This window comes from Anser cygnoides, chromosome 5, assembly GCF_040182565.1.
Source record: "Anser cygnoides isolate HZ-2024a breed goose chromosome 5, Taihu_goose_T2T_genome, whole genome shotgun sequence".
Taxonomy (NCBI): domain Eukaryota; kingdom Metazoa; phylum Chordata; class Aves; order Anseriformes; family Anatidae; genus Anser; species Anser cygnoides.
In genome coordinates, this window is record NC_089877.1 from 2,677,910 (window position 1) to 2,703,287 (window position 25,378).

The following is a 25,378-nucleotide window of genomic DNA, read 5'->3' on the forward strand; positions in this document are numbered from 1 at the left end:
TAGAAAAAGATACGGTAAATATTAGTTCACAGCAGTTTACATCCAGGTAATTCACAATAAGTTGAGATTTTCATTTATCGTACTTCATTTTATATGGTTCATAGTGCTCTGGTTAGTTGACTAGAGGAAGTTGTTTGTGGAGTAATGGGAAATCAGTGCTAATAACACATTCAGTGTTAAGAGAACTGCACAATGTTTTTTATTGGCTTTGTTACTTGTTTGGAGTTGTTCTAGATTTTTTTGTGATTGCTATTTTTCTTTTATAGAAGGGGAAAAACATGAAAAAGCAAATCAGAGTAGCAGGAAATGTTTGATATGTTATATAATTAATTAGCGAATGAAAAAGGCAAGTATATGTGCGTTATATTGACGCATAAGTTTTTATTTAATGTATATTTTTACAGTGTTTTATGAGTTTCTTTCTGTGTAGGCATTTTTTCCCTGAAGACCTGTGAGCTAAATGATATGCAATCAGGCTGTGTACCTTCTGTCCATGTTCGTACCCTTCATGCTGTTTCCACCATCTATACACTGAGAAGTGCAGCTGTTTCTTAACAGGTGTGATATTTGGCTTTACTTTTGCTAGGCAATGCCATGGCTTTCAGCAGCCTCTGCTGCCCTCTCCTGCTGTGCTTTCTGGCTTCTGTTCTTGGAAAAGTGACTGACTGCCAGGGAGGAGCCAGGACAAAATGGGCTTCAGAAACAGGTAGGGTGGAGGGCTCCATGCACCTTGATGCTCCTCTGTAAAACATATTTACCACTTAGTATGGGTTCCCCTGCCTCCTGAAGCAGCTCAGGCTTAGTTATGGAGAAAGATTTCAAACATGCTACATATATTAACCTGAAGGTAAATAAAAAACACATCAAATTGCCATGCTGCTTTTGATGGTAGCATAGTTTCTCACATTTGAAGTGGTAGGCCAATCTTGCACAGTCAGGAACTTCTGTTATACTTTTTCATATTCTTTGGTCCCAAGTAGTAGAAAATATACCTTCAGCTGTATTATTAGCGGTACAAGAAAAATAAACGCTGAGGTATGGAAGTTAACATTTCAGGTGTAATTCTGGTACTCTAGTCAATGTTTCATCAGATGCAGGCAAGAATTAGAGGGCTTTTTTGTTGATTTTTTTGTTGTTGTTGAAAAAGACATAGTCTCCCATTTAATAAAATATTACACATATAATTGAAATGAGGAAAAATAGTATTGAAAAGTTTGAAAAGTGAAAATTCTGTGTAAAGATGTATACTAGGGTATGCAAACTACTCTGACAATTCCTACTCTAGGAATTAGTTGGTCTGAGGATAGTCTTTGAGGACGCAAAGGAAGGGATTAGAAGCATGTCCTAAAAAAACAGTGGTGGGGTTTTGCATGTATCCCATTAAATGGTACAACAGCATCTTTAAGAGCTCCTGTTTTGGGTAACAAATAGAAAAACAGTTTAGAAAGAGTTTTTGAAAATGCATTTCATTGATACTATAGATATGCAATGAAAACAACTGGGACTTGGATGACATTGTACAGGACAAAGAGTACTTAAAATGCAGACCTCTGTTGGAAAAGTATTGTTTACTTAAGTGAGTATCATCTATCAGTTTGACAAATTAAGCTTAACTGGCATCAAGTTCTGTTATAAAAATCTACTTATGTAAAAGAATTACTAGAATTTAGTTGCACAGTGAGACCTTACTGGATATATTAATTTGAAATGGCAAATATCTATTCTGTCGTTTTTAGGTGTTTGTCCTAGCTAGCTGTGTTGCAAAATGTATTTAGTTATCCAGCTACTTTTGGTGCTCAGGTGCTCATACAGAAGGCTGCAGCTAATTCAGTAAGCATGTGTCTCTGGTGGAAATCAGTGTATCAATCGTGAACATTAAAATACCATTTAAGTTGTTATTATCAGCTGCTCCTGGCAAATGTTTGATTGAGCAGTCTGTAACTGGCTCCCAAGAGCGTATTCTTCCTCAGAGCTGAGGCAAGTCCCTTTTCTCTTGCTGCAGGTGATGGGGAACTCAGTGTCAGGATTTGGAAAGGCTGTGTATTCTACGATAGGCATTGAGCAGTTACCTGGGGCCCAGTGCGCACTGATCGACACTCATTTTACGGGTCTAATTTGGGTCAAAACTCATCCCAAAAGACAGAGTTTTGGTCTTATAAAAGTAAAGCTAGTTAACATCTTGTTTCAAGTCAGCATGACATGCTAGGCATCTTTGTTGGAACATTTGGTAGGTTTCAGATACCCCTGGAGTTTAAAAAAATCTGTACTTAATTAAGGTGACAACATGCATAAGGAAGGATATCTCGGAATAGTTTGGGGTGTCTTTTTCATGTGTCACTTCCAGCACGCAGAGAAATTCTTTCCTTTTTGTAGCTGTGGCGATCTGGAAGGATACATTTAAGAACAGGTGGAAGTAATTTGGCAATTTGACATTCAGACTGTATTACACATGCAGGTCCCACAGGATTGTAAAGTTTGTGGGGCTTTTGCACTTTTAATATCATTTTCCATGTAGTGGCAAGGCTGGATAACTACTAGCATAGTATTTTCTTTTGGAGATTGTGTGTTAAAGAAGGTGGTGCCTGTAGCCCCTGGGGTTCTTCAGTGATAACATTCCAGGTCTGGAATCTAGGAAATGAAGAAATCTTAAGCCATAATCATTTGCTCCAATTTTGTTTTTTGCATTTTAAAACTAAAGGTGCCATTTCTAATTAAGGCTTACAGTGGAGGTTCAGTTTGATGATACTCATCTGAATAAAAACAGATGAATAAAACTTAACGTATGTGGTGCTGTGTTATGGTTCTGAATACTTTCTTAACATTTCCATTGAGTTTTATGATTGTGATATATGCAGAATTCAATGAATTCCAATTATTGCTGATGATATACCATTTGGACACTCATAAATGGTATACAGATTAGATAGAAGGCGTGCTAGAGTCCTAGCCAGTAGATGGTATTGCAGTGCAGTAGCTTTGTATGTAAATGTGAATATTTGCTTGTAGATAGGTAGGTAGCATAGTTTTAATAGGCCTTCTTTTGTACAATCTTTTGAAATATGTACACATGGATTATATGCAGAAGTGAAGCAAGTCCTTGGCTTTCCTACTTTCCTAACCATTAATCATTTGTATCACTCTTTTTTTTTTTTTTCCACCAGCACATTTGAACTAACAGCATAGAGCTTAATGCGCAGATGATTTTTATCCTACACCAGTGTTCTTTATATACAGGTGATACTTATTTCTGGAAGAGTTTTACAAGTCTTTCCATTGTAGAGCTCCTGTCCAATGATTTTTCCTTTGGAACTTCAGATGCAATTTTCATTTAGTTTCTTTTGGGAGGTAGGAGTGGAGTGTTGTTGGTTTTGGTTTCTTTCCTAAGCTGTTTTTTAAAGTGTTCTCTCTGAGTGACTGCAACATGTCATGGGTAGGTAGGCAGCTCTCCCAAATTAAATATTTAAGGTTTAGTCATGTTTAGTCATTTAAAGCAGACTTTGCCTGAATGTGCCAGAATTAAAAGACTTTCTCTGATACATCTGGTTCTATTCCACTGTTGAAATTCTTGTATGGTTCAAAAATAAGAACATACGGGAACAGAGAACATCAGTACAGAACAATTGTCCCTGGTTGTACTCTTTTGTCCTCTACTCCAGAGGGTTAAAATATCCTTATGGGAGTGTGGTCAATAGGATTTTCTACAGAATTATATTATAAACAGAAGGAAGGCTTCCTGGGCCCTTTAACAGTATGTCTTCTGTAACGCATTTTTTATTTGAAGTACTACAGAATGAGTAGTTCTGTATTTGAATTTGTAGCCCACGTGAATATGAACACACCGTTTACTGTTGAACTTTTGAGAGTGGGGAATATTTTCCTTTTACCGGTTCTGTAGATGGAACATTCATGCTCTGTGCGTGGAGAATGAGAAAACACATGGACGCATTAGCTGGAATGCTTCTGGCACGTCTCTTCCTTGGGGAGATGGAGTGTTCCATAGCTGTGAATTGTTTTCCTTTCAAAGTGGCAGAAAAAGTTCTGTATTTGTTCTTTATCCAAGAATATTCTGGCTTCCCGACTTCCTCTTTTGCAACTTGAGAACTGTCTCCATCTTGTACTCCACATATGTTGTATCTCACTTACCATGAAATGTTAAGATGATCTACCAAACATTTATCAAAAACAAACAAACAATTGAAAAACCCACAAGATTTTCAAATTGCAAATTTGTCTTCTTGACAAGGCACTGAATATCTCCCTGGATCTGAGGGCCTGTGTCTGCGGGCCTGTGTCTGCCACAAGGTGATGTCATCTAAAGTCAGACCATTTAGCACAACTTTGGTGCCAGGCAGATTTTTGTCAGCAAGCTCATCAGGTGTATCCATCCTAAAAAGTCCATCTTGAGGATATTACCTTTCCGTCTACATCATAAATTTGTCAACCTGTTCAGCACCAGCTCATTTAGTAAAATCCAGGAAGACAAAGCTAAGATATGCTCGTAGTGCTGTCTTTAAGACCTTGGCCCTTGGACAGTATGGCTACTTGTGCCAGGAAAATGAAGGTAAGGTGCCAGAATTGTGATGGTAGCAGTCATCCTCCTTATCTTTGGGTTCTAGGTTTGCCTTCACAAGAGCTCTATTACTTATCTGTGGCTACAGTGCAGGCATTTGGTCAGTCTGGGCTGGTTACAGTACACTATCACAGAAAAAATACTGTAGGCTTATTCTGTTCTAAGCAGGTTCATCTCTTCCAGTGAAAATTCCTCACCTTCATGAAAGTAGTATCTCAGAACCTTCCCAGAATGTGGTCTCTGTTGGAACTATTATTTTCTTCTTGGAAAGGATGATGAAACCTGCTGAAATAAGTTGAGGATGCCCTTCAGTGTGGGAATGGAACCATGCTTTTTGGTCATGTTTTATCATCTGTCTGCAGCTTGGATGCCATTGCATGTTAAGAAAATCTGATTAACCTCTTTGAATTGTCTATGTGGTAAGTTTGCCCTGGCCAGCAGATGAGCCCCCCCCTACCCAGCTGCTTGCTCACTTATCCACAGTAGGATGGAGGAGAGAATCAGAAGGGCAAAACTGAGAGAAAATGGTTGCTTAAGATAAAGACATTTAAATAAGTGAAGAAAAAAAACAACTGATGCAAAAGTAATCAGTCACCACCTCCCACCAGCAGACTGAAGCGCAGCCTGTCTCTGAGCAATGTCTACTTGGTAAAAACTCCCCCAGTTTTATTGCTGAGTGTGATGTTTTATATGGTACTGGAATATTTCTTTGATCAATTGGGTCAGCTGTTCCAGCTGTGTTGCCTCCCAACCTCTTGTCCACCCATAGCCTTATTCACTTTGAGGGCAGAGGAGAAACAGAGGAGGCCTTGACACACTGCAGCAATAGCTAAAACATTGGTGTGTATCAACACTGTTTTAGTCACAACTCTAAAACATAGCACTATGTGAGCTGTTGTGAAGGAAATTAACTCTATCCCCACCAGACCCAGTACACCCCATCCCTGAAAGCCTCCAAATTCTGTTGTTTCACTGTTCACAGGGTAAATAGAGACTTGAGGTAAATGGTGCCTAAGGGGTTTTTAGGAAAGGTTTTAATCCTTTTTCATATGGATTGGCACTTGGTATAGAAGTTCCAGGTTCAAAACCAAGTATCGTAAGCACGCATCTGATTTCAGCAAAAGCATGTATTCCTTTTCCTCAGTGCATTTGGGCCGTCAGATTATTTCACACAGCTCTTCTGAAGTGAACAAGCTGTTCTTCTTTGACTTTCTGCCCGCTGAAACCAGACAGGATTAATTCTTACTCCAAGTTGTCTCTAGGACATTTCTTCAGGAGTTATTAAGAGAGACCTTGATGATACTGGTTTGTGGAGTTGACTGTAAAAATGAGTATGTGCAAAAGCTGAACACTGTATCGCTACAAGTTGTGTAGTAATTGGAGTTACTCTTGAATCCTTGGTGAGGAGAGAACTTCCTGTGAAACAGGTTCCGGTCTTTAAGTTTGGTTCTGCAGTTGCCTACTCAGCTGACCACTGTGGTAAATCAGTACGTCTTCCTTTTATGACAGATGACCTATTTATCTCATGTGACTCATTGCACCAAATGTTACCTTGGATGACTTCAAGTATGTGGATTCTGAATTCTTCTGGCAAGTGTTTCCTTGGCAAGTGGGTCAACATTTCTTATATTTGCTGTGATAGTACTGTTCATCGTTTGTACTTCTCCAAATCCTCCAAAACAGTGACATCAGATGTGTTTCATGAGAGATGGGAAGCCCGGTTTCACTGCTCTGTTGTGCAAGAACTGTAGTCTTGGTTAGAGAAGAAGTTTTACTTCCATGTACTATGGCTTGGGCTCTTTGAAGCGAGGGAAAGCTCGGCTATGATGGGTAACCTCACCTTCTGTTACTAGATTAACAGATAACATGATGCAGAGTACTTTCTCTTTCAATACGCCAGTTGTTGGGGGGAGGAGGGAGAATAGGTGCATGGAAGATCATCAGTCAATAGCTCACCTACATAGGGCTTCAAACTCTGATATACAAATTTGGGTTGTGTTGCTTCTAAACCATAAGCAGCAGACATAATAATGGAATGATGAACTGTAATGATCAGTGCTGATCAGTGATATCGTCCTGCTTTCCTTTCTACAACAACTGGAAGCTCTTCTGCTTCTAAATGTGTTCGTAGCCAAACTTTCTTGGATACGCTCTTTATTACATCAGAGTGTCTAGCCATGTTTATGTTTTTCAGGTTCCATTGTTTTAAAAAAAAGATCTTTCTAGCCCTAGGTAAAGACAAGGTGCGTCGCTGATTATCCACTTTTTTATATATAGGCGATTTTGATATTTGGACATTCTGCAGTTCTTGGTGAAGTCTCTGAAATTGTTATTCCCTTACTAGCTGCCATAGATCATGCTATTAAAGTGCTACACCTTCCAGCCTGTCTTCTGTCAAGAGAAGACTGTTCTTGTAAATTGCAGAAAATTCTGTCCTTGTAAATTGCAGAAAAGCATGTACTGAGTGCATTTATCATGCTAGGAGGATGACTTTGAAGTTATAGCCACTTTTTGAAGGGGCATGTGGGTTATGTTGAAATAGCAGCTTGAGCAAGAAGCTCATCTAACTCTCTTAGGTCTTATTTTGTGTTAATTTCTGCCCATCTGTATTTTTTCTTGGGGTTTGTTCATAGCTTTTCTTCTTCAGTATTTTTTCTTTCAGACTTTCCCCTGATATTACATATGGGTCCCCTGTTAACCAGTGCCACACCTGTCTCTGTTAGGTGGCTCCTTTATTTTTTGTGGTTTTTAGTGAAAGAGGTAGAGGAAATGAAAGGCCATGCATAGCCTTGTATGCACCTTATTTCTCAAGACAAGATATTCTGGTTGAATGCATTCCTCACTCTGCATTAGAGTGTTCTCCAGCCTCAAGTAATAGGATGTTTTGTGCTGCGTGAGCACCTTGTAGCTTCAGCTCTGGTTCCTGGTAAGTAAACTTCCTGTGGCAATATTCCTTCCCTGTTGTTTCCCTTTTGTGTGGGTGGAGTGTGATAGTCTGTTTCAGTTCCAGTAATTTGCCTTTTTCCATCTCAAGTAACTGAATTGCTAGGCTTTCTGTGAGTTAGAATTCATGTCAGGTCATTCAATTTACATCCTGGCAGGGCTTCAGAAGTATATATAAGAGTGTTAGCTGCTGTTTTCTTCAGAACTACTGTAATACCAAAAACGCTCTTGGAGAATCACTGCCTAGTGCCTTTTATGCTGCAGAATTCTTCTTGTTGTTACATTAAGAAAGCATTCTATATGCAGACTACATAAGAATACCACAAAATTAAAGAGAATTATTTACTGAAGTTTAAAGAATGTCTATTATTAGGCTACAGCTGAGAACAGAATATGGTAAGAATTATTTTTTGTGGCAATAGTACTGCTTAATAAAAATCAAATGACATTTTTAAGAGTTCAGATGTATGGCAACACAAGAACTGAAACCCCTTGGTGGAGACATTTCGCCAAGACATAAAGTAGCTGTACGGATGTTTTAAATAAAACTTTATCACTTACTTGTGGCTTTGAGCAATTAATCTTTCTCTGCATATAAGATGGGCTATCTCTGTTTTGACAGGTTATCTGTCACCATGGTAACCAAATGTAGTGTCCTTTATTAGAGATTTTGAGGTGTTAGGATGGAAAGTGTTATAAGTTGAAATATTAAGTTTGCGTTCTGACATCTGCAACAATGAAAATATCTTTTGAGTACAGCTGTTGGACCGAAGGTAAATTATCAGGCAAAATGTTTGAAAATTAAACGGCTTCTCCTTATATCTAATGGTCCAAACAACGATATTATTTAGTACAATATAACCTCGTACATGTGTTCCTACTTCCCACCACTGGTTTATACCCCGTTTCATGCAGGGAGTTTCAGGGCTGCATCAGCACTCGGTGCAGGGTATTTTATATCATGTTAATGAAGCAGATCTGTCAGCATAATACCTGTCAATGCAAGATTCTGAAACTATAGGAGACGATACAGATACTATTCCTTTATGAGGTGGTAGTTCTTGAGACAGTGTTACCAAAATTAAAAAACAAAACAAAAAAACCCAAACCCTTCAAATCTGAAGCTGACAGGATTTTCTGATAAAAATATAGTAGCCACTATTGGATCCAGGCCTGCGTGTATTGGTGCAGGTTGACTAACAAGTTCTTGCCTGTTAATATCTTTTAAATTCGGGATAATTTTGGGAAAGAAGAGTTGAAAGATGTGAACTTGTAGTTCCTCCTTATTTATGAATATCTTGAGCATTGCATAAAAAAATCTGAACTTCACATTTTTGCTTTCTTTATGCATTTAAAGCAGTGCTCTCTTGTGTTTCTTTTATGTGTTTCATAAGATTATTCCTATGGAAAGGAGGGTAATAGAGTTTTCATCTGTGATCTGTATGTGGGAATGGAGTAGTGCAGAGAACTCTGTGTGGTGTGTTAGCCAAAAAGAGAGTGGTGGTGATTGGTAACTCAAATAACACCTTTCTACCTGGTAGAAGAGTTAGAAGAGCATCTTCAGCTATTTCTGTTCTTGTAATAAACTTACTTTATTGCTCAGCTACTTTTGATGTTAGCATCAAACCGATAAAGATGTTAGAAACCAGACTATGCAGAACTATCTCATTAACAAGTTGATCTTCAAGGACTTTAATATAATTTCTTTTGGAAGAAAGAGCCAGCATATTTGGATATTTCAGTAAATTTTTCAGATAGTTTCTGTAAAATATACCGAGATCTAAATAGTGACAAATGGCATGGCTTTATAACATTGATTTGTATATTCTGTTGGTTTTAAAAGGAAAACAACCACTTTTCTTGTTATTAGCTCTTTATACTTCACAGGTAGCTGCAAAATGTTTGGCTGCCAGACTGTTTTAAAATCAATCACAGAAATAACTTTTATTGCTATAGCCATTTATCTCTTTTTTTCATAGAGATCAGGAATACTAAGCCAATTGAACTTGTAACTGTGTGTTTCTTTTCCTACTCCACCCGTATGCTTTACATAGGTCAGTTTACTTCAAAAGATAGATGAGGATCTAGGGAAAGGCAGAATACATTCAGTTTCTAAGAAAAAAATGCTGATTTGTAGTGAAGATAAATCTTTTGCTAAGAGAGTCAAAGTTTTTACTTCAATTATGTGAAGTCAAGACATCTAGAACTGTGTTCTACTGCTGTGTTTTTTCTTCCTCATAGCATAGAAAATCTGTGCTCAGTCTTCTTTCTGTCTCTCAAAAAATGCACTCTGCTTGCTTATCATGGGTCTGTATGTTGGTGAGCCTCACACTGAACTAAAGTTATCAGCCAGCTCTGGGAAGTGTTTTGCTTACTCTTTTGCAACATTGCATTCCCTGCTAATTAGATATATCCGACTCCCTGGTGCCTTTAAAACAAGTCAAAGCTTGAGAAGACACATTTGGTCTTGTACTGCGACATTTTTCCTCATCAGCAACATTTTCAGGTGATAATTCACCCTAGTACTCTAATTTTATCTTTTTTTTTCAAAGATAGACTGAGGTAGGGATAAGATTCTTCATGCACTCTTAATGTTTGCGTGAATTCCCTCTTGACAGGAGGTCTTAAATGCTGTTACACAAACCATTGTAATTTTTGGAGCAAACTTTTTTTTTTTTCCCTCTTAGTGGTTATTTATGAACCTCTCCAATAGGGAAAATATTTTATATACATTCTGAGAAACCCATTTGCTTTGTATTGTTTTGACTTTATAGATGCAATAGGCATGAAATTTTTGTCTTTCATTTTGGAATGTGCTTTTGAATCACCATTTTTATGAGAGTTAGCTTCAAAGCTCTTTTCTTTTGACAGAATTTAAGCTCTATGATCCCTTCCCTCAAACAAAACCACTTTTTCAGATCATTGGATATAAATGTGTGCTCCGAGGGAAGTCTTTGCCTTAAAAATGTCTTTGTCCAAAACTTCACAGATCTTTTCGAAAGAAGACCCGTGTGTTTGCTTATTCCAACATGTGTGTTCAACTACTACTGATCTTGTTCTTTCAAATAGGCTAGATCGAATACTATTCTGGTAGTGTGTGCATCAGTTCTGGAAGCATTTCCTGAGCTCAAGACACAGTTTCTGTAAAAGAAAAATTTCCTTGTTTGGATCTCAGAATAAACAATACAAAAGGCATCATTCTGAATGATGCATTGAGTTTGATAGTAACTATGTTGTTGTTATATTATCAGGTTGGTTTTGTATTCCTACTTTTATTTTAATTATGCTTATAGCTAGCAGCTGAAGGGAGTAGAGAGAACCTACAGGCTAACACAAGATGCATTGCATAAGCCTCGTTTCTTCAGGAAACCAACTCAGGAGCAGTGAAGATATCCTGTGAAAGCCAGAGAGCTAGCAGTTCAGAAGAGGTTGAAGGTACTGAGTTCTGATAAGTTTTGTGGAAACTTTTTTGTGTGTGTGTATTTAGGTAGTCCCATAGAACTGTAGATGTATTCTGTATTAGAAAAAACTTACAGTATAATAAAAATGCTATTGCACATCAGACAGCATGTGGAACAGGTGTTAAAGATATATTAAAAAAATTATCTGTGCTCTGAGCTTATTAAACTGAGATTCTAACAACTGGGATCAAGCCATTTGGGAATTCAGCCTTCAGTAGCTTGATGCTCACAGTGCTGCTACCTGTTCTTCCTTCTTGCTCTCCTCATCTAGATCTTCAGTATTTTTTTGTCATTTTGTCATGATTTTTTTTCTTTCCCTTTGTTTAACTTGATTTTTCCCTTCTTCATTTGTTATTCAGCATATGTTTATGAAAATAGAATTCCAATATTAAGAAATTTTCTTTGACATCACATACAGAGTTTTTGTCTGTAACTTGGCTAAATATTGGAAGGTCTGAAAGGACCAATTAAAAATTTATTTTCATAACGATATACATGGGTCTTCCAAAGTGAAAAATTTCTTATGATACTTCAGACAGCATTTAAAGTGAAATTACATTGAACAGTGTGTCTTTTTGCTGCTGTCACATGATCTCTCATATTTCCCCAGAATGTCACAGAAAGAATCTCTTTTTGTCTCAGCATTGCAACCTTATTTTTCAAAGTTCACACAGGTACAAATAATGCTGATTTAAAAACAAACAAAACCAAAACATGGGCCCAAGCCAAAACCAAAAAAAGCAAACTGTTTTTCTGACATTTTTAGACAGAGTTTAATGGCATATTTCCATATTCAGCATACTGAGTCTGAATTTTTTTTAGAATTGTTATCTGTGTAATATCATCCATATAATTATGCATACAGTGCATATAATTATGACTTTCTCTGTCTATTACCAGGCATGATTAGACACTTCCAAAAGCTGTAAGATCTTCTCATATTTCTTATCTTAGCTGTCAGATGTTTCTATTTTATTATTTTGTATATCTGAACAATAACCTGTACTTGGTAAAATAATAGATGTAGCATTCTCCCCCCGCCTTAGTTTTGTTTCTACTCTGCAAAAAGAAAAAACACATTAAAGCATGCTTGTACTTGAAATAAATAGCCAAAAGAAGTGTTTTGACACTTAGAGAATATCTTATAACTGTTGCATTTACACCTGAATCTTCATATTCAGGAATCCCCTAAATGCATACCGATACCGAAAAACTGTTGTAAAAGATGTACTTCCCCCTTTTTTTTTTTCTTTTTTTTTTTCTTTTCCCCTCGAGCACTCAGAGAAGCTCTAAGACCTGGATTCTAAGTACAAAGCAGAGGGCAGTTTTGTCTTCTTAATTTTTATACCTTCCTTGAAAATAAATAGAACAGATTTTTCCAAGACAGCTGGGGAAGTCTTGTTCAGTTTGATGTGTTCAAAAGAATGTTTGTTCAATATAGAATGTTTATTTTTAAGTCTGGTCTTCCTTTCCTATCCAAAAGCTGGCAGAAGTCAGTTGTTTGCAAACAAAAAGGGGAATTGTCTGTGAGCAGGAAACTTTCTCCCTTCCAGCCCCCCAAGCTTTTTTCCAACTTCTTGACTATTATGCCAACCATTGGTGAGGGAGTAGCTTGAAAGTGTTTTAACATTCACCATTGCTTTCTCTTGTCAGTTATTTTCTTTCAAGACTTTTATAAAGCTGTGTTATTGTCCACCCAGCAAAAATGTAATGTATGTCTGGAAGTGTAGTGTGTCCTAGAGTTCTTTTTGGAAAGGAGGTTCTGCAGGCCCAAATGTTAGAGCCAAGCTGTAGTAAATGCACCGGTAACTTACTCAGATAAAATCTGGGGGTAATGAGATTCCCAGCGAAAGGTGGAGTATGGTGGTAATGAAGGGTTCTTCAACAGTAACTGACACCTTTATAGGCTCTAGACAGTGCCTTATAGTGTTTTCTCGAGTTTCTAGTCCTAAAGTTTTAAAGAACACTTCAGATTATTGCCAAAATTGCTACATAGGCTTTTAAAAACAGTAGCTGCCACAGCAGCAAAAGGAAATTTTTTTTTTTACATAATTAACAATTGAAAAATGTCAGTGAGGTCATTGCCACCAGTTGCTAAGCTTTTGGTCTAAAACACAGCATTCAAAATGAGATAGCACTGTACATGGCTAAAAAATTTTCAGGTATAATTGACTTCGCGATGTTTGGTATGTGGCTATTCAGAGAGAGAAAAAATGATGGAGTGAGTAATGGCTGGCCAAATCATTTTGTGTGCTGTCAGCCAGTGTTGTTGTGTCTGATACTGAGCAGTATTAGACATTGTTGGAGTAGGTAAATATGCATTGAACCAATAATGATTATAACATCTGTTTATTCACTCTTCTACCTCTTCATTCTGACCATGCTTCACTTTCCTCTGATTTCGCTTCCTTGCTCTTCTGCTTTGTATAATATTTGTCCCTTTTCATTTTGCATTGCACTGGATGAAGTTCATTCCTAAAGGTTAATTTTTCCAAGACTTCCCAAACCTACTTTAAAGGTTTTCTTACTGAGTAGGAATTGACAGCCTTCTTTTCAGAGAAATAACTGTTGATTTAGTGGAATGAGATATGGTATAGATTGCCATTTTTTTCTTCTGTGCTTTAATTTAATTAAAATATAAGCTGTAGAATAGAGGCCTTTTCTCTTCCTTTATTTACAAAGCACAGAAATGATTTTTTTTTATACCTAGGAATGAAGAGATTAGTAGTTGACCTGCACAGGAAAATATCTGTTGCAACAGCAGGAAGGATGATCCTGTGAATAAGGCACTGACCTGCAATTTGGTGGTATGGATTGGGGCCACTTCTTGTGTGTCCTCTGGGGACACAGACCACTTTTTCTGTGCTTCCTTTCTCTGTGCGTAAGATAGGTTATTGGTTCTGCAAACAGAAAAGTACCAAAATCAAATACTGAGACGTTCAGGAAATGGGACCATCCAAGTGTCTCAGGTAGTTCTGACTAACAGTGTCAGTGTTGCGTTAAGGGATGTAGCCGATTAACCATTATGGGTCCGGTCGGATTCAGGGTACTGAGCTATCACAATCACAGATTCACCAATAATGCATTAACCGATATGGGTCTGGTCGGATTCAGAGCACTGAACTACCACGGTCACGGGTTCACCAGTAACATATAACCGTCCTTACTCTAGTCACGTTCAATGAGAACTATCACGGCTAGGAACAATGCACAATTTATTACAGCAACAGGTACACAGGTTCTTTGGTTTGCCGGCGATAGTTACTGTCTGCAAAAGCAAGCTAGCATGCATGAAATACACAGGTGCACAGCCTGGAAATTAACGCGTTAAAAGGCACAAAGACTCTATAGAGATTTCTAAGTTTCTGCGGAGACACACAGTATAACCAAGTGTTCAAATCTCACCCAAAGGCATCCCAATGGGGGGGGAAGGAAGGCTCAGCCCGTCGACTGATCCCAGGAGTCAGGAGGTCCTCGGGATGGTATCTTCCCTGACATCCCCTCTCTCTTAGGCCGATTAATATTACTTTCTGTCTTTTAGGTGGAGCTTGAGTGACTCTAGTCAAGCATATCTTAGTTATGATTGGTGAAAAGTTTTCTCGTCTCCGTTTAAAGGAATAGGCTCCAAGAAATTCAGAGCGCATGCTCAGAGAGGGGTGGTCACACCTTGGAGGTGGGTAGCTTTTGGGATGGAGGTGTGTTTTGGTATTGTAATGATATCATAATGAGCAAAAGTACAGTAGAGTACAGCATTTGTCAAAACATGACAGGTCGTTGGCTCGGGGTAGCAAAAAGTGCGGCTTATCGGTCTCGGTAATGCAGCTACACCCTACCCTGAAAGCCTCTTCAATGCTGTACATTTTCTTTAAAATGTGAATGTTAGTTTTATTTTCCTAGTTACTTTAGGCAATTGCACCCCAGTCAGTACATTTGGGGAGGATTAAAATATAACTTTTTTTTCTCTGAGAAGTTCAACACATTTTCCTGTTTACAAAGCGAAGGATCTAAAGATCATCTTATCCTGTTATTTTTTATATCCTTGATAATATGGCAAGCATCCAGGATGTCTGTCGTTCAGATTCCCAAGACTGTTGAATGCATTTCTTTGACTTCATTAAGATCAACTGACTATGAATTTTGCCAGTTGCACAAATAATATCTGTGGTCATTGTGGGAAGTCTGTCTTGCTAAAAGCACCAGCATTTTTTTTAACCTTTTGTGACTGTTAGGCTGCAGTAAAGTGTTTCCTCTGTAGAATATACTAGTTAAATTCTCTTTAGGTAAATTTTAATGTCCACTCTACTTCAGACTTTAAGATGCACATAACTTGTAATTTGTTACAATGGCTTTGAGCAGATTTTTAGAACTTTGTGCCATGTTTTTTAGGCCTATCGAAGAAATATTTTTATTTCTAGGTATTTAGTGTTCTTGTTCACCTTGGTTCCAGCTCTGATTTCCATCTCGGGACTGAGTTAAACTCTTCTAAAACAGAGATATCTTTTGTGATATTTTTTTCTTGGCATCAAGACTTCTGTAGCATAACTGGAGAGTTACAAGCCAACTAACAGAAGTCCTTCTGTTATCAGGGGTGGCAGGACTGAAAAGACCATCTTAAACACACCAGAAACCACAACAGCACTCCCCAGAGGCCATAGATAGTGCCGAAGAGTTGAATTCTTTGGTTCTTTCTTAGTCCAGCTTCCAGTAAGCTCCAATCTAAGTCTTGTTCCTTAAGAAGCAGTTTCTTAAAGAAAATGTCACCGTAAAGTGTGCAAAACAAGAAATCCTGGGAACATGTGTTGATACAAATTTGATTCTGCTGTCATCTAGACTATTTTATTCCTCTGCCACCCTTCTCCCTGCTGCAGCCCTAGAACAGGAAGACATCAAGGGGGGGAAAACTGGAAGGCAGTTATTTTGGGTGGGTTCTTTGTGAAGAAAGAGTGAAGAATGCAGACCTGCTAAAGGGAGCCCAAAGGGACCCATAAAGGGGCCATGCTCGCAATTTGTATTGGGATTTAGGGGCAGGAACCTCTCAGTTTATGAACTGAAGGTTGATTTCAGTTCTGCTTAGGTGTCAGTGGTATGTCTTAAAACAATTGCTATGTTGAGTGTTTATTTCTTAAAGGATATCCTCCTAATCTGAGCTATTGTTGTTTGACGTAATCCATGCATATTTGTAAACACTAATTTCAGTAGGGGAACCAGTCTGCAAACTATACAAGCATTAGGTAAAAATGGTCTACCGATCTTTCTAATTGGTAAAATTGAGAGTTTTCCTCTAATTTTCTTTTTTTTTTGTCATGTTCACATTCAGCTATCTGATCTTGCTGAAGGTCATGTTACCAGTGGTTTCTTGTGATCTGCGGGGGAATTCAGGTAGTTGGCTGCTTGTAGGTATGGCTGATAGGTGTTGAGGAGAAGCAAAGGTCGTTGTGTGTGGAAACGAGTCAGCACAGTTTAGTATTAATAATGGTTGCTGTGACAACTTTTATCTGTGCTGGGCTCCAATTCCATTAATTGCTTGTTAGCATTCTTGTTGTGTGTCTTCTGTTAGATTTAAAAAGTTTACCCTCTGCTGTTTCAAATTGTTTAAGAGCATCGATGCAAAAGATTTCACTTCCCAGCAGATTTTAGTTATTTCTTGAGTACTCAGTACTGTTTTGTGAAGAATGATAAGCAGCACTTTACTCTGCCACTTGCACCTGTGTATCTTTCACTGTCAGTATGTTTCTGAATTTCAACATGAAAACCTTTGCCTCTGAGTACTCAAAATGATTTAGTAACTTTATATCTAGGATGTATAATGGTAGCTTTGAAGTATTTTGTGTGGATTAATTCTTCTTTGTGTAGTGCCCCCTCATTCTTGATGATCAGTAGTGTTTCTTCTGTGCAGACTGAAAACGATGTATATTGTAGTTTTCTTTACAGATCGCCAAAGTGCTTATACCCTGAGCTTTGCTTGTGTAATTATTAACTCAAATGTACAACTCAAATGTATTTTTATCATGGGTTTGTAAGTAAAAAGACAGAGTTTATCATAGTTCTCATTAATTTGGAATGTAAGTTGCATTAACAGCTTGCTTCTGGAATTCCAAGAGCAAGCAAGAGATGGCATGTGACCTTTCATGGGGAAAGATTTATATAAGAAAGGAGTTTAGGGGACTAGGGTTCAGGAACCAGCAAATTGTGCCAGAATTTTAATGTGTTGCATGTTTGTATTGCTTAAAGAGAAAGATGGGAAGAAGGGAATGAGAAAGAGGGCAGATTAGAAGAGTTTATCTGGGGAGAAAAGTTGCTTTTTCTTTAATTTCTTAAGGTATACACTGCTGATTCAGAATTCTTACAGGCTAAAATTTTGTTCTGGTCTTGGACAAATTAGCTATATATATATATTGTACAGGCACAAAAATGTATGTCTAAAAATTCAAGTCTAATTTGCTGTTTGGTCAGCATTGGTTTGTAATAGATTGACTTTAGTAATCCTCAAGATAAAGATACTGTTGGAGTTCTTTTTATTATTATTTTGTTCTACTTATCGTCATGCAACTGAAATTGTAGTTCATTGTTGTAGGTGTGAAATCACATCTTTCAAAATTACTATAAGATCATCACAATTTTTGTACTCTATAGTACATTTAAATATCTTATTCAAAAATTGAAGAAAAATAATTGCAAAATACTTCAGTTAAAGTATAGGAAGAGTCTTGCTTTTGTAGGGTGTTTGATAATAGTAATGGTAATGATTTTGTTGAAAGCGCTTCTTTTGATTACTTGTTACTGCCAAGCATGTTTTGCATACATAAATAATAATGAAAGCAGTTACTGTTTTACATGGAACACATTGTTAATATGCAGTCATCTTTCATGCTGTGCTCATGCATGTGTATGCTATACTAAGTAGTTCGAGGGATGTGGCTAATGCATCTGAGTTTAAGCAGTCTTGAAAAATAATAATAATAAAAATTCCATGTAATCAATTTCCATATAGTGAGCAGTGTTGGTTATGGCATTTCCACTGGGTTTTGGGCAGCTCTGACATTATTTGAGAGGATACCAAAAGACAGAAACCTTTCCATCCTGCTGACTGTGACTATCTGAATCCATTAATATGGAAATAACCTGTTTTTCCAATTTAAAACCAAGGTGCCTATATTAATGTCTACCAGTTCTTCCTGTTGCTCTCAGTAAATGGATCGAAATGAACAGGAAAAAAATTTGGGGATCTGTGAAGTTGCTGGAGGCACTAACTGAGGAGGCTGAGCTGCAAGTCCACAGGCTGCTCAGTGTGTTTGTTTAATGGGGCAACACGTTTGTTTAATTAGCTCTAGTTAACAGAACTTTCACTTGGTATTAAAGGAATGTCCTTGTAGTGTTAAGAATTAATGAAGGGACCTTGAAAGGAGCCTTTGGAAAGGGTAGATACAGAGTGGAGGGAATGTGGTAGGGATCTAGCACTTATTATTTCATTGGAAAACCTTAATCATCTTATTTTATTATTTTACTTAGATAAAATGGGCAAAGGCTGTTACTTAACCAGTGAAAGCAGTGGAGAGAGGGACAGAGGTTACTGAGTTACTTCCTTCTCTATTTTAACCAAGTGAATTGTACAGTGGAGTGGAATGGGAAACTGCTGTTTGTCACAATGTCAGCATATGCACTTTTGAAGCCCACCTGATGCAGAGTGCCTCAGTTCAGAGAGAAACTTTATCTGTCATACAAAATCTAGGACACCAGGGGATGTATCTGAATGCATGCTGAAGGCATAGGCATTACTGAAAGGGCAAAATGATGTATGTAAGCATTCCTTCCTCCTGTTCTATTTTTTGATTTTTCCTTAACAGAGATCTGCAAAAAACCTGTATGCTGGAGTAGCAAACAAAACCAGCAGTAAACAGTTTTCCTACTAACATCTGTGTAACTAACCAGCTCTCCTACCTGAAGAGCTACCATACATAGCCTTTACCTCCAAAGACAACGCCATCGTTCTTAAAGCCAGCACGGGAAGTGTAGTTAGGAGAATCAATTGGTGAGTATTCCTCTGGCATTTTTGTAGTAGTCCCCTCTGTTGGTAATATTGTTTCAGTTACACATATCACCCGAAATTTCACATTTTTCAAGGCTCATTCCGTCTCAGTTGCGTTAGGCACTACTGTGATGTTTTCAGTTAAATCTGAGCCTGAAGAGGCAGTTAAGTCCGTTGGTGCACTTGATGATGGTCTACTTGTAGTTGGATCTGGTATACATGAATTAATTTGAACATCTGCAGTAGAGAAAGGAAACACGTGAAGGTTATGCTTCTGCTAGGTTTGTACTTACTGCACACACATTTGCAGAAATTGTTACCCAGCCATTCCCTTCTGCAAATTATTTGTTGCCTTATCCAAATCAGGCATGCTTATTTCATATGTGTAGCTAAGACACCGATTATGCCCTTTTTATCATTACTCACATAGTTAAACACTTGGAGTAAATGCGATGCTCATTTTGTATTTGCATACCAATAATCTATTCCTCCTGAACAATATTTAGAGTAATAATCCATATCAAACACACACACACACCGACCTCCTGCAGAGCAGAAGGCTTAACTGCAGTTTCAAGCTTCAAAAATATTTCCAATATATAACACACTTTAAGATAAATGCTATTTTAGGTACCTTTTATCCTTATTAGGTACCTTCCACGACCTAAAGGGGTCCTGCAAGAAATCTGGAAAGGGACTCATCAGGGAGTGATGGGACAAGGGGTAATGTCATTAAACTAAAAGAGGGGACGTTTAGATATTCGTACAAAAATCTTCACTCAGAGGATGGTGACGCCCTGGAACAGGTTGCTCAGAGAAGCTGTGGACGCCCCATTCCTGGAGGTGTTCAAGGCCAGGCTGGATGGGGCTTTGGGCAGCCTGATCTGGTGGGAGGTGTCCCTGCCCATGGCTGAGGGGTTGGAACCAGATGATCTTTAAGGTCCCTTCCAACCTGAGCTGTTTTGTGATTCTGTGATCTGCAAATCTCTGTCATAGGAACTCTCTGTGGAAGGATTAAGTGTTTTGTGTTTTTTTTCTTTACTTGTCTTCACATCTGATAGGAAACTTCTTTCTTCCAATGCTTGTATCTTGTGATTAAGAACTACTCATTTCCACATTTATCCTTTAAAGTGGGCCATTGCTATAATGTATCCTTCATGCATCCTTCCACAAAACTTTATTTCTAAGTTAGATCTTTCTTTATGTTGATGACTCTTTGAAGATTCATCTTAACTGGGTTGCCATAAAGACAGTTTCCTAGGTAAAGGAAAAGCTGTGTGCACAAGCTAAGCAAAACCAGGAATCCTCCCATTGGCAGGCAGCTGTTCAGCTGCTTCCAGGAGAGCAGCACTCATCATGCGGAACAGTTTCTTGGGAAGACAAACACCATCACTCTACATGCCTCCCCACCTTCCTCCTCCTTTCCCCCAGCTGTTATTGCTGAGCTTGACACCACATGTTGTGGGACACCCCTTTGGCCAGTCAGGGTTAGCTGTCCTGGCTGTGTCCCCTCCAGGCTCCTTGTGCACCCTCAGCTTGCTTGCGGGCAGGGCAGCACCAGCAGCTGAAATGACCTAGGCTCTGTGCAAGTTCTGCACTGCAACAACTAAATAAGGTGTGTTATCACCACTGTTTTCATCAAAAATCCAAACGACAACATTGTGTGAACCTCTGCGAAGAAAATTAACTGTTCCAGCTAAAAACCACCATGACATATTGGTTAAAGTAAATTTACTTTTGCTTTGCTACATTACATTGTGCTGTATCCCAGAGCTAAACTTCAGTAAAAAAGGTTAAGGTTCTTTTCAAGATGTTCTCCAACAGTTCCAGCATGAGGAACACGCAGATTCATGTTTATGCATGTGTTCCTGTACCATTCAGGATGACAGAACACGACAGTTGAACATCTGTGGCTTGTCTGAAGGGCTTTGTATCTATTGCACTGTATCTTAAAAAAAGAAGGAAAACAAGAGAATTGGATGAGCAAAGTTAGTAGAAGTAAGCATTTTTTCTCTACGCTTTTCAGTGCAGAAAATTGCTGATGACTTGTCCTAGGAAGCGAACTGATTCATGTCAGGGCACTGTAATGTTCTAGGTAAACTGTCTAAACTTTTAACCTATGAACTTCACCTTTTTGGAAGACTGCTTTTTGACAAATGTTTGATTTTCATTTTTTATTTTTCTAATAATGATCCATTATTTTTTATTTTAATTTACTTCTGTTTGTAGCCTGTAATAGCCCCAAATCATTTATCACTGTAAATATGCATGGCAGCTGTAGGCTGGATGTAGCTTGCAGCTTCATTTCCTGTAGCGACTCCTCATGTTACTACTGGAGAATATTAAGATTGTATTTATTGTGTGACTTCAAGACACATTTGAGGAGCCTGTTTAGCTTCTTGGGCTGCTAGTATTGGTATATTCTGAAAATATTCTAAAAGTTATGGCAGTTGAAATTTCACCAGTTCGTATGTGAACTTTATCTTTCAGTAATTGAATTTATTTTTCAGCAGGCCCAGCAGAAGGTTTGGGAAAAATAATACAAAGATTTCCTCAGAAGGACTGGGAAGATACTCCTTTTCCACAGGGAATAGAGTTGGTAAGTTTGCACTGTAATTTTTGTAATTTTTAGAACTTCTTTAATGTATAGTTAGAAGATGTGTCTGCCTTCACAATAACATATTATTTATCTTGACAGGGAACGGAGACAAGTTATGTGAGTAAAGGGGGTAGATAATGGCTTTTAGAATAATATTTTATTACTGTTCTTTACATGTAAGTAGATATTCCTAGAATACAGTAAGTCTGCTGCAAAGTTACAGTGTATTTATGGTTGGTTTGTGTCAATAAGTTTATCATTGACTACATTTTTTAGAAGCATCCTTCAGATTGCAGATGACTTTTCAAATCATTTTCAAATAAATAAAAATGTGTAATTGTATACTGTAAAATAAATAAATAAATAAATTAAAATAACATCATGATTAACTGGCTTCATTAAAAGGGTTGGTCTTTACCCAGTATTCTGTCCTGATCAGATAGCATAAGGAGTGCTAAGGAAAACTGTGCTGAACAAGACTAGCATACAGTGATCTATTTTAAATACTCCTTGTGATAATTCATTCGTTCCTTCCCTTGGTCTGATGATGTGAGATGCAATATGTAGGTTTATCTTACTCATCCAGGTCAGGAGTTGACTAGATACACAGCCCCAAAAGTCCTGCAAAGAAATGAAATACTGTGGTCATACACTGCAAATTAGGTTTCTGAGAAGTCAGAGTGAAACTTACTGCTATGAACTTAGGAACTTCTGGGACAGGATGAGCTAGGGAAGGAGATGGTCTGTAGGAAATGTTGCAATAGAAGTCTTTGCACTGCAGGACAAAATCGGCTGCAGAGGACAAAACACTGATGCTTCATTAAACTTATTACACAGATAGAGCAGACATAGCAAGCTTTTATTGATATGATACCTTTCAAGTGCTGTTCAGCTAGCTCACAGAGTCATGCCTTTGGCTATGTCTTCTCCTGTATAAGGAGGAAGGGGCATCTTGGTGCTTAGTGCTTGCGCCTGCTCTTACATGGCAGAGGTTTGTGTTCACTGTGTGCTGGTGTACATGACTGGCTGCTCGTTTTCAAGTGTGGTCTAAATTTCTTCATAGTCAAGCACAATCCTTATGTTCTGGGGGGATGTCATACATTAATTACTGGTGTAAGCATTATTTCCGATACACGTGATGGATAGTTACAGTGTTTGTGGTACACTTGCGTAATACTACATTTAGCAATGTAGTGCTGTGCTGAAACAATGGAAGCTCCTGCTTTCTCTGGAGTATTTCTACTACTGTTACAACATTATACCACTATGTATAGCAATTGTTGTTTACTCTGTCTGGGAGCTGTCTTCTTAGTACATGCCTAGCCAGTGTGTGCTCGATGACTACTGACTGAGTTCAGATAAGTGACTATTTTACACAGTATACACTTGCAGGTCTTTAGAAGAAAAATAAGGCCTAGGTGTTTTTTGTTTGTTTCTAAACCACTCTCTTAGGGTTGAACTAGGTGGTTTGATCTTGCCTTAAACAACTGCAAGCATCTGAAGCATACTAAGGTGTTTTTTTGTCATAAATTACCAATTTCAAAGTAACACAGCTTGTTTACAATGATGTTTTGAAATAAATGAGCACAGTTTTACTTAAAGCAGTGAAGCTACTTCATACTGTATCTGTACCCAAATGACTCAGTAAGCAAAGTCTTTGATACTTTAAACTTCCCAAGTAAAATGAAATCTAGCTACTTAAAAGTTGAGGACATCTGTTCAGCTAGTCTGTAAAATTATGCAAGTTTTGAATTGCTATCTAAACTTGGTAATAAAATTTTATTTAATTAAGATCAAAGAGATATTGCAAAGATCATGTACTAAAGTAAATCATTTGTGAGAGTCAGATACGGGCAGGATGTTATGTTCAAGTTTTTGGCTAAGTGTAGCATGAATCAGCATTGGTGGAAAGAAAAGAAGAAACACTATGCTACGACTTTCTGCTTGTCATCTTAAGGACAACATTAATATCATCAGGTGGGTAACATGCAAACCTGGAAAAAAAAGGAGAAAGAAGATAAAAACAGAATAGTTGACAAAAATGTTAGAGAACGAAGATAGACATTTTTATGAATAGTACTTAGTTCTATGAAGAATTTGAGTTAAAATCCCTTAAGTGTGTTTCCTGCCCTTTGAATGAAGGATCTTTATGGAATTACATGGTTTCTCTAACTGGGAAATGAAAACCAAACCAAAACAACAATGGCTTGTATTAAAAAATAGTGTTATCCACTGTGTTTTCATGAAGGGAAAAAAAGGTCAAAGCTTTTCATGTCTAGTGTTAGGGTTGAAGGGGGAATTTTATTTTTGAGGCTTAAGCTAGTTCTTCTACCATGAATCACTGAGACTGTTGACTGATAATTGTGGTCGTCCCCCACCCCCCGGGTGTTTTATGCAGTGTATTATTTGTCTGTGAGTTTGGACACTGAATGTCCAAGTTATTTGGAAAAATAATTTAGGTCGAATCAGATAATTCGTCATGGCAGCTAATGGATGATGTGATTTAATACCATTTCCATCCATGTTGTTACTGGTATTTTATGAAACAAGGGGAGCAGAAATCTCAGAGAAGACCTATGCCCCTACCCACTCCCCAGGTTTTAGTACTTTAACATGGAAAATGCCCTTTTAGAACCCTAGTGATCAGCACAGCTTGTAGAGATGCAGTTTGCCCAAGCTCCGCCCAAAAACTAATAGACAAAATCTTCCAAGACTTATATGGAGGGCTCTACTCTCCCCACAACCCTGCATATATCCCCAAGTGACTCCAGTTTGGCCAGATTTCTGAGACCTGAATAAAGTCAGTGTAGAAAACAGAGTAGTTCAGGTAATTTTAAGCTGAATAATAAAAGCATTGCAGATAATGTTTTTCATTTTGTTGAACATCATTTTGAAAAATGCTAACATGGGAAGACCTGCCCTAGGCTGAGTGAGAGACATCTTGCTAAGGAAAGATTATGACAATGCAAGAACTTGTAGCATTCACTGTATTTGTCGTTTAGTTAATTTGACATAGATATGGTGAAAATTGGGTCGCTATAAAATGTAATTGCAGTTTGAACTTTCCTGAAGGGTATTACATTTGGTGTGTGTATATTCTGCATTTTAAGGATCAAGAGTGTTACTTCAACTGTTTCTATTTTTCTATGTGCTGTGTGTTAGGAACATCCTGGTTTCGTTTAACATAAGCATAAATTCTGAAATAAACACATTGTCCAAAATTCAACAGAAATACACTATAAGAAATTTTATTGAAGTCAAGAGTTTGAATTTATCTTGGTAGATAAATTTTATGGTTTCTTGTTGTCACTGGTAAGTGAGCAAAGCTATGACAGTGTTCAGTAGGTCTTGGTCGGTGTATTTTCTTAGAGCTTCTACCTGTCTGCATCTCGTAAAATGACCTGAAAGGATTTTTCTTGATTTTTCGTTCTTTGCATTTTCCATTTCTTTCACAGCTTTACAGCTTCTACCTTTGTTTTGTTTATAACTGAACAGAGAAACATTGAGAATGGAGTCACCTGCAAATTCCTGTGAAACATCCTGTAGATTTTTTAAAATGGATTATTGATTATTACAATTGCTAATAAGGACACTAAGGATACTTTTTAAACTGTTTGTTGAATGTCATATAACTGAGAATAAGGTGTGAGATTTCTTAATATTGCATATGAGTATTCTACTGACTGCGTTACTTCAAAAGCAGCAGGACGCTCTTCTCCAATATGCTAGAATCTTCTGTGGGCTGTTCAAAGGGCAAAATAGGGAACATATTTTATAAT

At 37.8% G+C, this 25,378-nt stretch overlaps 1 protein-coding gene and 1 long non-coding RNA gene across 10 annotated transcripts in view; one reads left to right on the forward strand and one right to left on the reverse strand.

The window, feature by feature from the left end:
- SBF2 (SET binding factor 2) overlaps positions 1–25,378 on the forward strand; it is a 300,617-nt gene that overhangs the window by 69,278 nt on the left and 205,961 nt on the right. For 6 of the 9 annotated variants that reach the window (XM_048070135.2, XM_048070140.2, XM_048070143.2 and 3 more), the window contains one exon: positions 21,511–21,599. The exons of 1 other annotated variant lie outside the window; for it this stretch is intronic. In XM_048070135.2, coding sequence (XP_047926092.2) covers positions 21,511–21,599 — 89 coding nt within the window. The remainder of the gene's footprint in view (positions 1–21,510; positions 21,600–25,378) is intronic. 2 more of the 9 variants (XM_048070139.2, XM_048070142.2) reach the window with 1 other exon arrangement.
- Positions 11,299–19,634, reverse strand: LOC136790870 (uncharacterized). The gene is made up of 3 exons (XR_010831665.1): positions 18,941–19,634; positions 13,769–13,874; positions 11,299–12,033 (listed from the first exon to the last, which is right to left on the reverse strand). It is a non-coding gene; the product is annotated as an uncharacterized lncRNA (long non-coding RNA).